Raw genomic sequence first — 14,434 nt, 5'->3', positions numbered from 1 at the left:
GCATAATTAAAACTCAGAGGGAAATCTTTAGGAAATATTCTCAGAACCTCCAAATGTTTTTCTTTATCTTATTTAACTAAAATATTTGGCAGTGTTCCCTTACCAATATTTAATTTTGAAGCAAGCCCAAGAAAAGGAGTCCATCTGGCTCCTATTCCGATATGTGCCCTTTTTCCTGCTCCCATTATCAGTGAAGTGATTCATTACAAAAACAGAAAAAGTCAGATAAAATAAGGCAATAGAAAGTAAACTCTATTTTCATGAATGAAGAGCAAAGGTGACATTAGATCCAGTTTAGGCGTATGTTGGGTTCCTTCTAAGATGAAAAAAATGGAGAATTCCCTTTTTTGCAATTAAAGGCCTCAATATTTTTTTCTCCCACAACTTCATTATCCCAATATTATCCCGTTGCTTAGAATTATAGAGATTTACAGTTCTGTAAATACTCAAGTCTTTCATTTCAAATTGATCTCACTCCATTACATTAAAAAAAATTACCTCACACTTTTAGTTGATACATTTTTGGACATGCTCAGGCTTTAGTCTTGTTCTGAATTTCTGCTTCACGAGATGGGAACATGTTCTAAAAATGATAACATGTCACTCATAGTAAAATACTTTTTAACTAGGTCCAGGAAATTTTCATACCCATTGAGAAAAGCCCCACTTGGTTCTTCTTTTTTTTTCAGTTTCATTTTTTGCTGAACAACAGACATATGGAAACTTCAGAAATGGTAAAACCCAACAAGCCATGTGCAACTGGGAAGGAGAAATTTCAAATAGTTCATATAGTGATCATAAATGCTTATCTATTCTTTTAGCATTCAGATATAAAATGGACAAGGGCGTCTACATTGTCACAGTATTGAGTTTGTAACTGATTCTTTTCCCAACTGAGTCCCAAGGGCATCGTTTTTAATGACACTTTCTGGAAAAAAACAGTAACTCTGTCCCATGGTGATATCTCTTGCCATGCCAGTGGTCTTTAGTTAAAGCCGCAACACCTCTCAAGCGGTTGGTGAGGGCACATCTTCCTGAGGCCTCAGTTCTTGCCCAATTCTGTTCCGTTCAAGCTCGCTTATTACAGACATATATTTAAATTCATTTGGCTGATGGTTAAATGATTCCAGCAACCAATAGGTCTCTTGACGGTCTGTGGCATAGAAAAGCTGAACCTGGCTGGCTAGGCACTGGGCTTCCTGTACATTCTGTAAAAATAAACAATGTATGCTATTAGAAGAATAATGGGGTTTCATCAATGGAAAAACAAGAAGCATTAAGCTTTACACCTTGTACCCAAAATGTAATTTCATTTTATTACTGTGCTTTAACGCCAGGGCAATTATATAGTAACAGACATGACAAAGCTGCTATAGAAGTGGCACAGTATTTTAGTATTTGGAGGCGTTTCAAACCATTAAGAACTGATTATGAAAGTGAAAAGAACATTATGGTGATGAGATCAGTGGCTCTTTTATGAATTCTGAGGCATTTCTAAGCCAGTCCTGAATATTGTCCAATTGCCTTAAGTCTTTGAAGCGGAACACAAATGTGTAACAGCAACAGTTGGTACAGCTTCAACTATCACAATACTAGTCAGACAAAAAGAGAGAGAGAGAGGGAGGGAGAGAGGGAGGGAGAAGGGGAGAGAGACAACTGGAATGCAAAAAAAAAATGTGGGCCAGTCCTATTGTAGTCCACATTACTAAAGTGTGCAAGCTATTACTGAACATCGACAAGTTTACATATTTGTTTTGTAAACTGTTAGCTGGCCATCTGGAAGTCTCTTCTATTGGTATCAACATGAGGGTGGAATATGTATAAAAATATTTGCCTAGCATACTTAGAAATGCTCATCCATTCTGTGCTTTCAGTAAGCAAGACTGACAAAATGATACAAGAATTCCACTTTTATGCTATTTGTTGTGGTGCTATTTATTTTAATAAACCGAGGAACTGTCTTTCTGTCATGAAAATCTGATCATTGCTAAGTTTCGCTTACCAAGAATTTAGAATCCATTTCTGCAGTCATCAGTACAATTCCTTTTTCCTTTTGAAGTTCAGGATAATGATACAAAATCAACTGGCTGAGAGAAGCATCACCGTGAGTCTGCTGCAAATACAATGTTCACTAAAGATAGGGGTATTCAACAAGCACTTTTAATTACTGAATCATTTTAAGACTTCAATCAGGAAAAAGATTAACAAGCTTCTACAAGATGTAAGAAAAGAAATACTGCACTAATGAGCACTTTCTATTCAGAATTCTTTCCTTTTTTGATGTTTCACGTATGGTATATGCACAGAAATGTTTGTATAAGTATGTGTGTCTAAAACCTTCCAATAGTCTAATACTAGGAAGTCAACAGAAAAATAGAGATGTTTTCAGGAAAACTATGTACATTTTGATTTTTGGCTAGATTAAGATGTCATTCCAAGCACAAAGTTCAATTACAGGTCTCTTACTTCCCATATAGCATCTTCATTGACTAATCTAAGCAATCGGTTGAGAAAGACTGATCTAGAGAACAGGGTTGCTTTGGTAAACCTTAGTTTTTCATGTTGGCACCTGGGCACATATTATCACAGGACTGTATGAGTGTTATGAAAAAAACTCATTATTCAATTCAAGCTCAGAGCTACCTCCACACTGGAAGAGTCCAGACAAGCATATGTTACCTTAACAAGCTGAATTATGAAGGAACTGCTGACAATTCAAGGAGCCATTTCGCTTTTGCTTTGAGGCAAGAGCAATCAAGCTTCTAGGCCCGTGATGGCGAACCTATGACACGCGTGCCCAAAGTGGCACACATGTCGCTTGACACACGTGGTGTCACCCGTTCCCCTTCCGGGTTTTTGGCACGCATCGCATGTGACAAATCAGCTGGCCTTTTTGAATGTGGTAGTGCCGGAAACTAGAAGATCTTCTAGCTGGTCTTCCGTTTTCCTGGGTGAGCAGGCATGCCAGAAACCTGAAAGAGCAGCTGGCTGAAACCAGAAGTTCAGTAGCTGAAACCAGAAGTTTATTTTCGGGCGCACACATGTGCAGCTTTCCTTCCAGGTTGCGACCTAGACACAGGCGCACGCTCCCTTTTCGGCACACGGTGCCAAAAAGGTTCGCCATCACTACCTCTCAAAACAAGCAAAAATTATTAACTGGCTTCAAACCATAGTATAGTATCCTGGAATCATAGATTCCAGGAACTATAGTAAAGTGAAGATTCAATTTATTTGCTACTATGATGTGTCCTGCAAAAAGTCTGCTTGTATCCCAGCTTATTAATTGTCCAGACATAATCACCACCTAATCAGCCAATTTTGACTTGCATAGTTTCAGGGGCTGAGGTGATTAAAACACCAGCTTCCACTAAATAAGTTTACTTTATTATCAAGGCTTAATTGATTTGGAGCACCGTGCCCTTTTGAATCAAGCACCGGAGAATTGTCTTGTTTTATGGATCTGACAGTAAGGCCAAATAAATGACCCAAGCCTTGAATAAAATTCATCTTCTGCAATTTAAGAATCCTTCACAAGAGATATATAGCAGAGAGCTGAAAAACAACTCAATTTCCCTTAAAGATCCAGATATCTCTATCAGTGCCCACATGAAATAATTCTTGTTTTAAGGGGTGGTTTTAAAATGCAGTGAGAGACACAGAATTTGGGGGGGTGGGGATTCTTCCTCCTTTCTGAATTCCCCAGACTGCCCCTGGAAATAAATTTTTAGAAAAAAACCTCCACCTACCTGAATGTTTATCAGAGAAGTGAAGTGAAGTTCTGTTCCTGACCACTGTCCAACAAAAAATTCATACCCTTCCTTCCTTGGCAGCGCATAAAGAAACTGGATTGAAGATGGATGGCAATTAAAATTGGTCTATTGAAATCCAAGTCAAATTGAGTAAAACACAAGATTCAGGAAGACAAATGAGCACTCATTTTAGACTAGTTCTGGAAAATGACGCTTCTTAAATGTTCATTTCCTCATTTCCTGCTGAGCCTGAGAAATTTTTTATCTGCCTCTGATGTTCCCCCAGAATGTTCTTTGCAACAATTTAGTATGTTGTGCACTTTTTGGACTAAAGTACTTATAAACAGAATAACAGAGTTGGAAGGGATGTTGGAGAGCTTCTAATCCAGTCCTCTCCTCAAGCACCCTACACCATTCCAGACAAATGATTCGCCAATCTCTTCTTAAAAACCAACAGTAATGGAGTAGCCACAACTTCTGGAGGCAAGCCATTCCCCTGATTTTATCAGGAAATTTCTCCTTAGAGAATTATAAGAATGATAAGAATTGGCAAATGAATATAGCAGCTGTAGATTATCAGGGCTGTAATTTTTTAAGAGCAGCTTATCTAAATTCCATCACAATTGGAACATCAAACTATCAGTAACAACATTTTATATTGAGAATAGTGAAAGAACAGACTCTGGCCACAAAGAACCTTCCCAAACCCACACATTATACTTACAGAGGGACAATTTTGAATTCGTTTCCACATGACATCAAAGGTTTTCCCCTTTGGAAAGAAATGGGAAAACATGCTTATGTAGTTCTCATCATTGAAAAAGAAATGACATAGAACATGATTTATTTTCTTACATCCGACCATCCCACCCCTTGACGTGGTTTCTAGTAACAGCAAGTGATCAAACTCCTGAATATTAACCACAAACTCTTTCGGCACATTAAATTAAATATTTAATTTAATTTCTGAAGGCTCCACTAAACAGGAGATGTTGGGATGGGGAAAATTACTGTTGTACTTACAGGAATAACAGCATAAACTGTGTCTTCTCCAGAAAAATATTGCTTCCATATCTGGATAAAAAAGATTGTGCCAATTATTTCAAAGACAATGAACGGAAATCAAAAGATTTTCAATTCAGTGCAATAATTGTAGTCGCACAATATTGCTAAAATGATCACTCAATTGAAATATTTGATGCTGGTTTTTATTGGTGCTGTTTCCATCTAACAGCCAAACTGGAAAGTTATCCAGGGTTTTTTTTACCATGTCTCTATTTAAGGTTCAGACAGTCAAAACTAATAATAAAAAGAACCAAAACTTACTAAATGAAACACATAACAAAGCTGAAGAGCTCTGTAGGATAACTGCAAGTTGATTTTAGTGGAATTTTCATTCTAAAAAGATTTTTATTCAGTCCTAGAAAGACGTAAGGATGAACTCTTAAGGCAGGGGTCTCCAACCTTGACAAAGTTCCTCAGCCAGCAATGCTGGCTGAGAAATTCTGGGAGTTGAAGTCCATAAGTCTTAAAGGAACCAAGGTTGGAGACCCCAGCTCTAAGGAACTGGCTTGGACAAAAACTCTCTGTGGTGTGGGCGCATGTTTAAAAAGTTCATCATCATCTTATTTCACTATTCACAAGAACCCAAACATTCTTTAAAGAGGATTTCGAGGGAAAAATATATGTGAATTGATTTCTGCCCATTATCCTGCATGGAAATAAGCTCTGGGCTTAAAAAAAACACTAATATTTATTTATTTACTTAATTCATTCTTCATGTTTCTGTCCTGCCACAACTAAAGGACTACACTATGTCATACAAGAGGGACTGTGCATATATACGTCTCTTTAAGATTAGATAAGACTGTAGACTAATCTACGGACTTTTAATATAAAAGGACAATTCAAACATAAGAAAAATTATGGTATTGTTAAATTGTCAAAGCAAGTATCTTCATTCAGGAAACTAACTGATTTGCCTTGTGGGGAATTCAAGGTGCTGGTTGTGACCTTTAAAGCCCTTCATGGCTTAAGACCAGATTATCTGTGGGACCATCTCTTTCCGGTCACATCTACTCAACCCATCAGAGCGGGGAGGCAGGGAATGCTACAGGTCCCATCCCTAGGGCAGTGATGGTTAAGCTTTTTGGCACCGAGTGCCAAAACTGGAGCGCACATGCCGGAGTGCCAGAATCCAGAAGAGAGCAGCTGACTGGTGCACATGTGTGTGGCGGCCAGCTGCTCTTTCGGGTTACACTGTGCGCATGCACATTGGCCACACATGCACACCGGCCAGCTGCTCTTTCGGGTTACACTGTGCGCATGCACATTGGCCACACATGCACACCGGCCAGCTGCTCTCTTCTTTTCCATGCAGGCCAGCTGGCTGGAGCGCATGCGTGTGACGGAACCCAGAAGAGCAGCTGGCGATTGTGCACATGCCCACAGAGACGGCTCTGCATGCCACCTCTGGCACACGTGCCAAAGATTTGCCATCACGGCCCTAGGGAGATACACCTGGTGGGACCCAGAGGAAGGGCCTTCTTCATGGTGGCTCCCTCTGTCTGGATCATCATTCCCCCCGAGATTAGAATGGCCCCCACTCTAACACTCTTCAGGAAGGCGCTAAAGACCTGGTTCTGCCAGCGGGCCTGGGGAACCCAGAGCAGGATGGAGCCCATTAAATGGCTCGTGTGATCTGCTGTCACCGGAGTGGGAGTGGGTGATTTTATTATATTAATTTATTTGATTCTTTTTATTAGTTTTATTGTTTTAAATGAGATTTTATATTCTGTAAACTGCCTTGAGTCTCCAAGTGCAAATAGGCGGCAATATAAATTCAATAAATAAATAAATATGAGCAACAGCACTGAACATAGGATTTTAATGTTGTAAGTTTTTGCTCTTCAAAAGTTAATAGACAACAACAGGTTCCATTAACTTAAAAAAGTTAAAAGTTACACAAAATGTACTTTTAAGCATTCCCATTTTTGTCACCTGCTTTATTTCTTCAGGCTTCTTCTGTTTCATCATCTCAACATTAAGTATGGAATCAAGTGTCTGAAACAAATTATAAAGTTTGCATGCTAAGTCATCAATGTAAGAAGAAACTAAACAAAACATTGACTCCTCGTAGGCTAACACACATACAATGAAACTGGGAAGAAGTTTATCTATTTCTAATAATAGTTATCTAATTTATAGAATTTATATCCTACCTTTCATTTGATAGTTCAATGTGGTATGCATTTGGGTGTCTCATAAATTTATTCCACAACAACAATCTGGAGGAAAGGCGGGTTGAAAGAAAACATCTAGCTCAAAATCAACCATTAATTCGATGAATGGGAAGGGACCTAACACTAGGCCATACCAATCTAGATCCAACTTATTTGTAAAATTTTATTTTACATTCTTATAATAAATAATTAGTAAAACAATCTTTAAACTTAACTTTAAAAAAAAAACAAAAGGAAAGGAAAAAATAGGAATAAGTCAACGCCAAAAGACTAAAACAGAGAAAAAAATCTCTATATCTTATAGTTACCAATAGCTCTGAGGTTACTAATAAATGTATTACTATAATATAATCTGTATAAAATTCTAAAATATTACAAAATCTCTGCCATATATCTTTGCATCATTTGATTAGTAGAAAATATTGCCTTTTACAACATTCGGAATGAGGGGTCCTTGGCGCTCTCTGAGCTTGCTTGTTTTCTTGCAAAACGTTTCATTACCTAAACTAGGTAACATCAGTGCTGGTGATATTACCTAGTTTGAGTAATGAAATGAAATGTCTGGAAAAAAGAACAAGTTCGGAGAGCACCAAAGACTCCTCATTCGAACCCTGAGCTACAAATATTCTTTACTGGTAACATCCAAAATATTATCACATTTCTAATTTCCCAATATGAAAAATCCAAGACCCTACTCACCCTACTATGCTGGTTCAATAGCAAATAACTATATAAAATAAATATCAAATCTAGTGGCCTGTTCTCAGGAAGAAAGAAAACATATAATGATAGCTTATCAAAAGCAGCTAAATTATGCCAACGACAGAATTTTCTATAACACATCTTATGAAAAATCCCTCAAATAGATCTAGCTCTCTAATCTAATACACCATTAGCAAAATAGGTACTGTAAATAAGAGTAGAAAATAGGTTTAATGAAAATATAATTTTACCTTATTTTTTGTGAATCCTGATTTTGTTTGTCCTGCTTTTGCAGTCTAAAATTAAATATTAAGACTAATTTAGAATCAACACCATGAAAGTTGTTATAATCTTTCTAGTGTTAAGCAATTTGTCTTAGACCTCAGAACAATTCAAGGAGGCCCATATAACACATAACTGGTTGAAGTGCAAAGCCAAGGGACTGGGTAAAATACAACTGTTTTTAAATTAGAAGTTAGTTTTGTATCAGTAGAAGACATGAGTTAATTTTGAGATGAAGCCTATTGGTTGACAGAGTTATTTCTGGAAGAAATACACTTTAATATAAGGCTGTCCCAAATCTTGAAATAACCTGTATTCCATTCAATCAGAAAGAGTAAGGGAGAGAGAGGTTATGCTGCTGATATTAATGTATTTTCTCAAACTCAATGCATCCTTCCTGTATATACTACAGTAAATCTGAAAACATAAAAGGTGTGTGTATGTATGTATGTTTATATGTAAACTAGCTGGATCCCACAGTGCTTTGCTACAAAACTATGTGATGGGCTTGATAAATCAACACTTATAGCTTGAATCCTCCCCTATCCTCTCCCCTTCTCTCTCTCAGGCTGGCCCCATAGAAACGTCTCCTCTCCTATCCCCTTCTCTCCCTCAGGCTTTCTAGCCCCTTCTCTCCATGAGGCTTGCCCCACAGAAGCCTGTCCTATACTATCCCATTCTCTCCAGTGTTATTTTCAAGTTGGGAGGGGGAGTAGAACATCTAACTAATTAGCATCAGAGCGTGTTATAATAATATAGGAAATACTAATGTTCTGATGGTCATTTTGAAAAATCCTTTCTTAGTGAGCACCTAGAAGCCAAGAGGAACATACATAGCAAATTTCAAGTTTGTAGGCTTTACGGTTCTGGAGATTTCATGATTAATGCGTGAGTGATTTTCGCTTTTATATATATATAGATATCAAACATGCATCCAAAAAGTTAAAGGAGAAGATAGAGCTTAATATTTTTGTAAGTTTTTAATGTCCAAACAAATTTCAATTTAATTACTGGTCCTCTTTGCAAAAGAAGGCCTCCTTTTTGAAGCCTCACTGTAACAAAACAAAACGAGATAAAGGATCCAGCTGTGACTGTAAAGGCCTCTATACAAAATAAAGGAATATTTAGAACGAACAGAAAAAAGTTTAATCTATCTCTGTAAAGCTGGAATATATGCATAACCGTAAATACGTCCGCACACACGAGTGGAAACAACAGTCAGGATTTTTTTTTTCATATAGCAAAAAAATGTTTTCTAATCCTGATTTCTTTTGATAGTTAATAAAGTATTTATTAGATTAGACCATAAACATGAAATATTTGATATTAGCCTTGCCTGTTCCTCCATGTATCTGACAAACTCTGCCTGTTTTGAGAATCCCACTGGCTGCTTTTTCAAATCATTCTTTTGCTCCATGCGAGATTCAAAAAGATCTGGATTGGATCTGAATCAAAGTTAGAACAGTTTATAACTAGTGCACAACAGATCATACTTTAGCCCCAAGAGCGCGTGGCCTCCTTATCATACTTGGCCTTGGTAACTTATTAAAAGCAGGGCAGGATGGCAGCAAACTGGCCATATTTACGCTAAACATCGGTCAGCGACCAGCTTCCACAGGAGACTTGTGGAAGCAAATCTACTGTGTATTTATAGCAGCACCCAAACCAGTAGAGCTTGCATGCACACGAATGAGGCGTGAACTGAAGCCTTGACTGTAAACCACGGCAAACCCAAGTGCGGGATTGATATACAGCTCGACCCTGGACTTGTTTACTTGAATGCATGTAAATGCCTCGAAAGCCTTTGGGAGGCGTGCAGGGAAAGGCGGGCAAAGCAAGCCTAGCTAAGGACGTTCCTAGGGCTGCCACTTCAAGGTTACTCTCAGATCCCCACGTCTTTCCCCCCCCCGCCCCCACAAAAGGGGTATTTAAGCGCACGAGAAGGCGACCCGCTCTTCGGCGCTGCCTTATACCTGCGAAGCTCTTGGATCTTAGTTCGGTATTTCTCGAAGAAAGCGTTCTCCCCCAGACCACTCTCGTCTGCCAGCCCGCGGATCCCGATGACTAGCGGCCTAGGCCGCGGGGGGACCAAAAGGCCAAGAGGCCGAAGAGTGGCGAAGCGACTCATCAGCACTCCGCGGGACAGGCTGAGCCCCGCCGTCCCCCAGATTTGCTGCAGATGCCCCGCTGCCATGCCGCCCCTGCACCCCCCCGTTTCTGCCGTGGCCGCGAGCAACGCGGAACGCCCTCCGCCCGTTTACGTCACCCAGCGCTAAAGGTTCCGCCCAGGCAAAGAAGGGGGAGAGCGATGGACGCCACATTTTAAATGGAGTTCGATAATACAAATCTCAGAGCGAGCACATTAAAGAGAGCGTCTCCAATGAGGCTATACTAGGTCTACGCCCGTTGAGGCGATATTTGGAATTTAGGACTAAAACCCTCGTGGAACATGGTTGATCTCTCTTAAATATTGATATATTGACCATCAGTTGTGTTGTAAATGTTGTACCTTGATGAACGTATCTTTTCTTTTATGTACACTGAGAGCATATGCACCAAGACAAATTCCTTGTGTGTCCAATCACACTTGGCCAATAAAAAATTCTATTCTATTCTATTCTATTCTAAAATTTATTACGCCTTCAAGTCACTTTTGGATTCCTGGCTAAGTCCCTCTACTTGGAAAGGGTTTTTTTGGAAGTGGTTTACCATTGCTTCCTTCTTAGGGCTGAGAGAGAGTGGCTGGCCAAGGTCACCCAGATGGCTTTGCATCATAAAGAGGACTAAAACGCATGGTCTCCCAGTTTCTAGCCAGTATCTCTTAACCACTATACCAAACTGCCTCTCTTGGGCTGTTCATTTTTGAAACAGTATTGGGCGCGATTTCCAAGTGTAAAAGCGGGGGCAAATGAACTTTACAAACATATAATATTAACACATAGTTCAATTTCTCCAGAGTTCTGGACAAAAAAAAAAAGCAAAACAAGAACTACCACTTGTGATAGTCAGTTTTTACTTTTATTTGAGGATAGAATTTCTCCCCTCAGACATTACAAAATAGTTGAGAACTGCTTTGCACTAGTCAGATGACTATTTTCTTGTAGAAAGATATGTAAAGTCTATATAAAGAGAATATTGTAGAACAGCACATCTGTGAATACAGTCGACCTTGATTACGTTTTAGAGTTGCCAATTCCATTTACCTGTCCGGGCATCATGAGAAAACAAAGCTGAATTTGCTCTGTAGATGCCTGGCAAATTGTATTAGAAGAAAAATGTTTTGAAAGTAATAGCCTTGTTTTAAAATTTCAATCCATCATTCAGCTTCTGAGGGCTTTCCTCTTTTTTTGCTGTCTGTTATCCTGCGCAACTTAGAATATTTCATTGTACATATCAGTTCATAAAATAATTACGTGTCACTGACTGTAATTTGCTGCTTCTTCCCAAGCAGGGATCTTATCTACCAAAGTCAATATACTGTAATATATGCAATAATTGAAATGTGTATTCATTTTCATGGTAAGCAATGCAATTATTGAAAGAGTTAATATATAGAAACTGAGTTGGTTGTTTTCCTTCAGAACTTTCAGTTTCATAAAAAGCCTTTCATGTTGTTGTTTTGATTTTCTGTAAGTTTTATGGAGTAGTTGTATAGATAGAAATGTACAGAAGCACAGCCAGATTTCATCAAAGGGATAATCAAAGAATATAACTGCTGTTGGGCCAGTTCTTGTGAGTGGCAAAATTTGAGAACATCAGCATCCTGTCTGCTACTGGAATCTGAGAAGGCACTTCAATATTCCTAGTAGTAAATTTTGTGTTGAGAAAATACTCGTATTTCTGATAACAAAAACCACAAAATTATTTAAATTACATGACCCAATAAATATTGAAATGTTTGTAATTTTGGATAATAAAAGTGTTCTTGAATTGTCAGTTAGAAACTGATTGCACTAGATATTGGACACTGGGTGGCACATCTCATTCAAGTTAAAAAGTTTTTGTGGATTATTATCCATTTGCAAAACAAAATGTTTTTTTTCCTCCTTTTGCTTTACCAGTATTTAATCCAAACTTTCACTTCTTGTATTTGCCAAGGGCCTTCCATGATTCTCTGTACAGTATGAAAGGAGTTTTCCTGACACAAAAGTTAATATTTTTATTTTCACTCACAAAATATAAAGTAGGGAATTTTTATAGCTATCAACTTAATTTTTTTTTGTTGGAAACCAGAACAGAAATATAAAATGTTGCTTTTCCAGTATTTCATGACAAAAAGTTGCAACTACATTAGTAACAAGAATATCTGTCTTTGTTATATGCACAATACTGTAGATATACAGTATTTTAATTAAAACTATTAATTGAAGTCTCTGGTTGTGTGTTACAACATGATAAACATACCGTCAGTTGCTGCCCTGCTTAATTTGCTTCCTTGAGAAATTGCTCTCACAAACATATTTGCTGTGTTGCCGAATGCATATTTTCCATAGCAGTTGCTTTGATGGAATGCAGAGAATTTTGACTACTGATAGCTCTACCTCAAATACTTGTATCATCATCATCTTAGCCAGTGTCTATCCACTGCAGGATGAAGGCCTCTTCTGCATGTTTCCAACCAAAGTATAATAAATAGAGCACCTGCAGAGGGCATCTTTCAGGCCACATATAATTGCTTCACTTATACCCATTGGAATAACACATTATCAAAGATAAATGATTATAACAGATTGTCTGATTTTTGCACAGTATTGCTATTCTGTCCCTTGTCCATCTTCTTCTCAACTGAACTCCTAGAAGGTTATAAATTTCTGTCAGGTGGATAGAGGAGAGGGATTGTAACATTAACTGATATTTTTTTTTCTAATTCACAATCTAAATATAAGGTCCTCAACAAATCATCTAGAAACACTCTGCTCTGCCTGAAAAAAATATATTCTTCAACAATTCTTTTAACAGGTGAAGCTCATGTGCTGCAAAATAAATCCTGGTTTCCAGCATCCTCTCCTTTTCAAAATATGCTCCTGAGCACCACATGGCTCTTGTAACCTTTTTTAGAGATATATAAGTGCTTTGGTCAGAAATATACCCATTTACTCACAAAAAGAATAAAGGTAGGCCTCCTATGAGGGGGATTCAGGTAGCAGGCATTTTGTAAATAGTTATGTCCCAATGTCTCAAAGGTACTTTTTTAAAAAAGGCAACAGGACTGTTTTTTGAGGAGGAAGCTGATGTTTGCTTCTCATCCAAGAAGCTTCATCAGTTGGTGGGGGGACTAGAAGGATAGATAAACGCATCATCCCCATCATCCAGTCTCATCTTCCTTCTCAAAAAACAGTCCAGTTGGCTTTTGGGGAGAGAGAAAGCATATTTGAGATAACTATGACCTGGATGACTGTTAATCTCCATAGACATTTACGTCCTGAGAGTTAGCTTCTCCTGAATGATAAATCCTCCCCAGCAGTTTTGTGTGTGTGTGTGTATGTGTGCAAAGGTTCTTTAAATTCCAGATATGCCCTCAAACCTGTTCTCAAAATTCCAGATATGCCCTTAGCACCAAAAGGTTATGGATCCCTGACCTAAAATAATCACCTGGTCTGTTTGGGAGGTCTTATAGTCAACTACCAGAATTTCCAGTTAAAGGGGTTAATATTTCTATAGATCAGGGGTCTCCAATCTTGGCAACTTTAAGCAAAGCTGGCTGAGGAATTCTGGGAGTTGAAGTCCACAAGTCTTAAAGTTGTCAAGGTTGGAGACCCCTGCTATAGATCACAGTCTGGAGAAAGGCACTACAAACAGCTCTTTCTCAAAGAAAAAATAAAACACACAGAGAGAAGTGTTAGTCTGTACTCTGTAGCTTTTTGGATTGCTTAAGAGAAGTATGGGCAATCAAGCATTTCCTTATCTCGGAAAGGAAGGCAAAGGTTTCTAGAAAGTCTTTCCTTTCCTCTACCGTATTGTTTTATTGGCTTAAAAGCCCTTTCACCTATGTTCCAGGAAAGTAGAGATTTCAGCTGGGTATGAGAGTAGAATGTATATTCTTGGGCCCTCAGTATGGTCTCCTGGTGACCATTGTCTCATCATAAGCTTTGGAATCTGACTTTCTCTTCTGTTCCTTTCCATTAGAATTAATTTCAACAACTCATTTGGTTTTCTCCTCCTGAAAAGATAGCAGCTTCATCTTCTTCGCATAATGCCATGATAAAATCCAAACTTACAGTAAATGATGATTATCCCTAGTGGTAAGTAGCCCAGTGTCTTTTCTGAACTAAACATTAGCAAGTTTCTTTTTTTATTACTGGAAAGCTAGGTGAATGACCCAGCAGCAAGCAACTGACACAGTGTACATACAATGCTGTGCCTGATCGGTTTTAATTCTAGTCTCTTAATTAAAGCTCAGTGGTTCAAACAGATTAAAACATAGTTTACAAACTACAACTATAATTAAGACAATTGCAG

General features: G+C 38.3%; 2 protein-coding genes across 5 annotated transcripts in view; one reads left to right on the top strand and one right to left on the bottom strand.

Moving 5' to 3' along the window:
* The window catches only part of TEX38 (testis expressed 38), a 35,069-nt gene that overhangs the window by 18,626 nt on the left and 2,009 nt on the right, over positions 1-14,434 (top strand). For 2 of the 3 annotated variants that reach the window (XM_058175059.1, XM_058175061.1), the window contains exon 2: positions 14,102-14,217. In XM_058175059.1, coding sequence (XP_058031042.1) covers positions 14,199-14,217 — 19 coding nt within the window. In that variant the 5' untranslated portion in view covers positions 14,102-14,198. Of the gene's footprint in view, positions 1-11,034; positions 14,218-14,434 lie in introns of those variants that run through there. The other variant, XM_058175060.1, reaches the window with a different exon arrangement.
* Positions 161-10,218, bottom strand: ATPAF1 (ATP synthase mitochondrial F1 complex assembly factor 1). Of its 2 annotated transcripts, none has more exons than XM_058175053.1 (9): positions 9,949-10,218; positions 9,312-9,420; positions 7,945-7,989; positions 6,750-6,812; positions 4,773-4,823; positions 4,474-4,521; positions 3,747-3,842; positions 2,003-2,110; positions 161-1,208 (listed from the first exon to the last, which is right to left on the bottom strand). In XM_058175053.1, the coding sequence occupies exons 1-9, from the start codon at positions 10,167-10,169 to the stop codon at positions 1,008-1,010; spliced, it is 942 nt and encodes a 313-aa protein (XP_058031036.1). In that variant the 5' UTR covers positions 10,170-10,218; the 3' UTR covers positions 161-1,007. The 2 variants fall into 2 exon arrangements, with proteins under 2 accessions (XP_058031036.1, XP_058031035.1); XM_058175052.1 differs by having other exon boundaries at positions 2,003-2,113; positions 9,949-10,217.

Source organism: Ahaetulla prasina, chromosome 3, assembly GCF_028640845.1.
Source record: "Ahaetulla prasina isolate Xishuangbanna chromosome 3, ASM2864084v1, whole genome shotgun sequence".
Lineage (NCBI taxonomy): Eukaryota > Metazoa > Chordata > Lepidosauria > Squamata > Colubridae > Ahaetulla > Ahaetulla prasina.
This window is presented reverse-complemented; position numbering and strand designations above follow the sequence as displayed.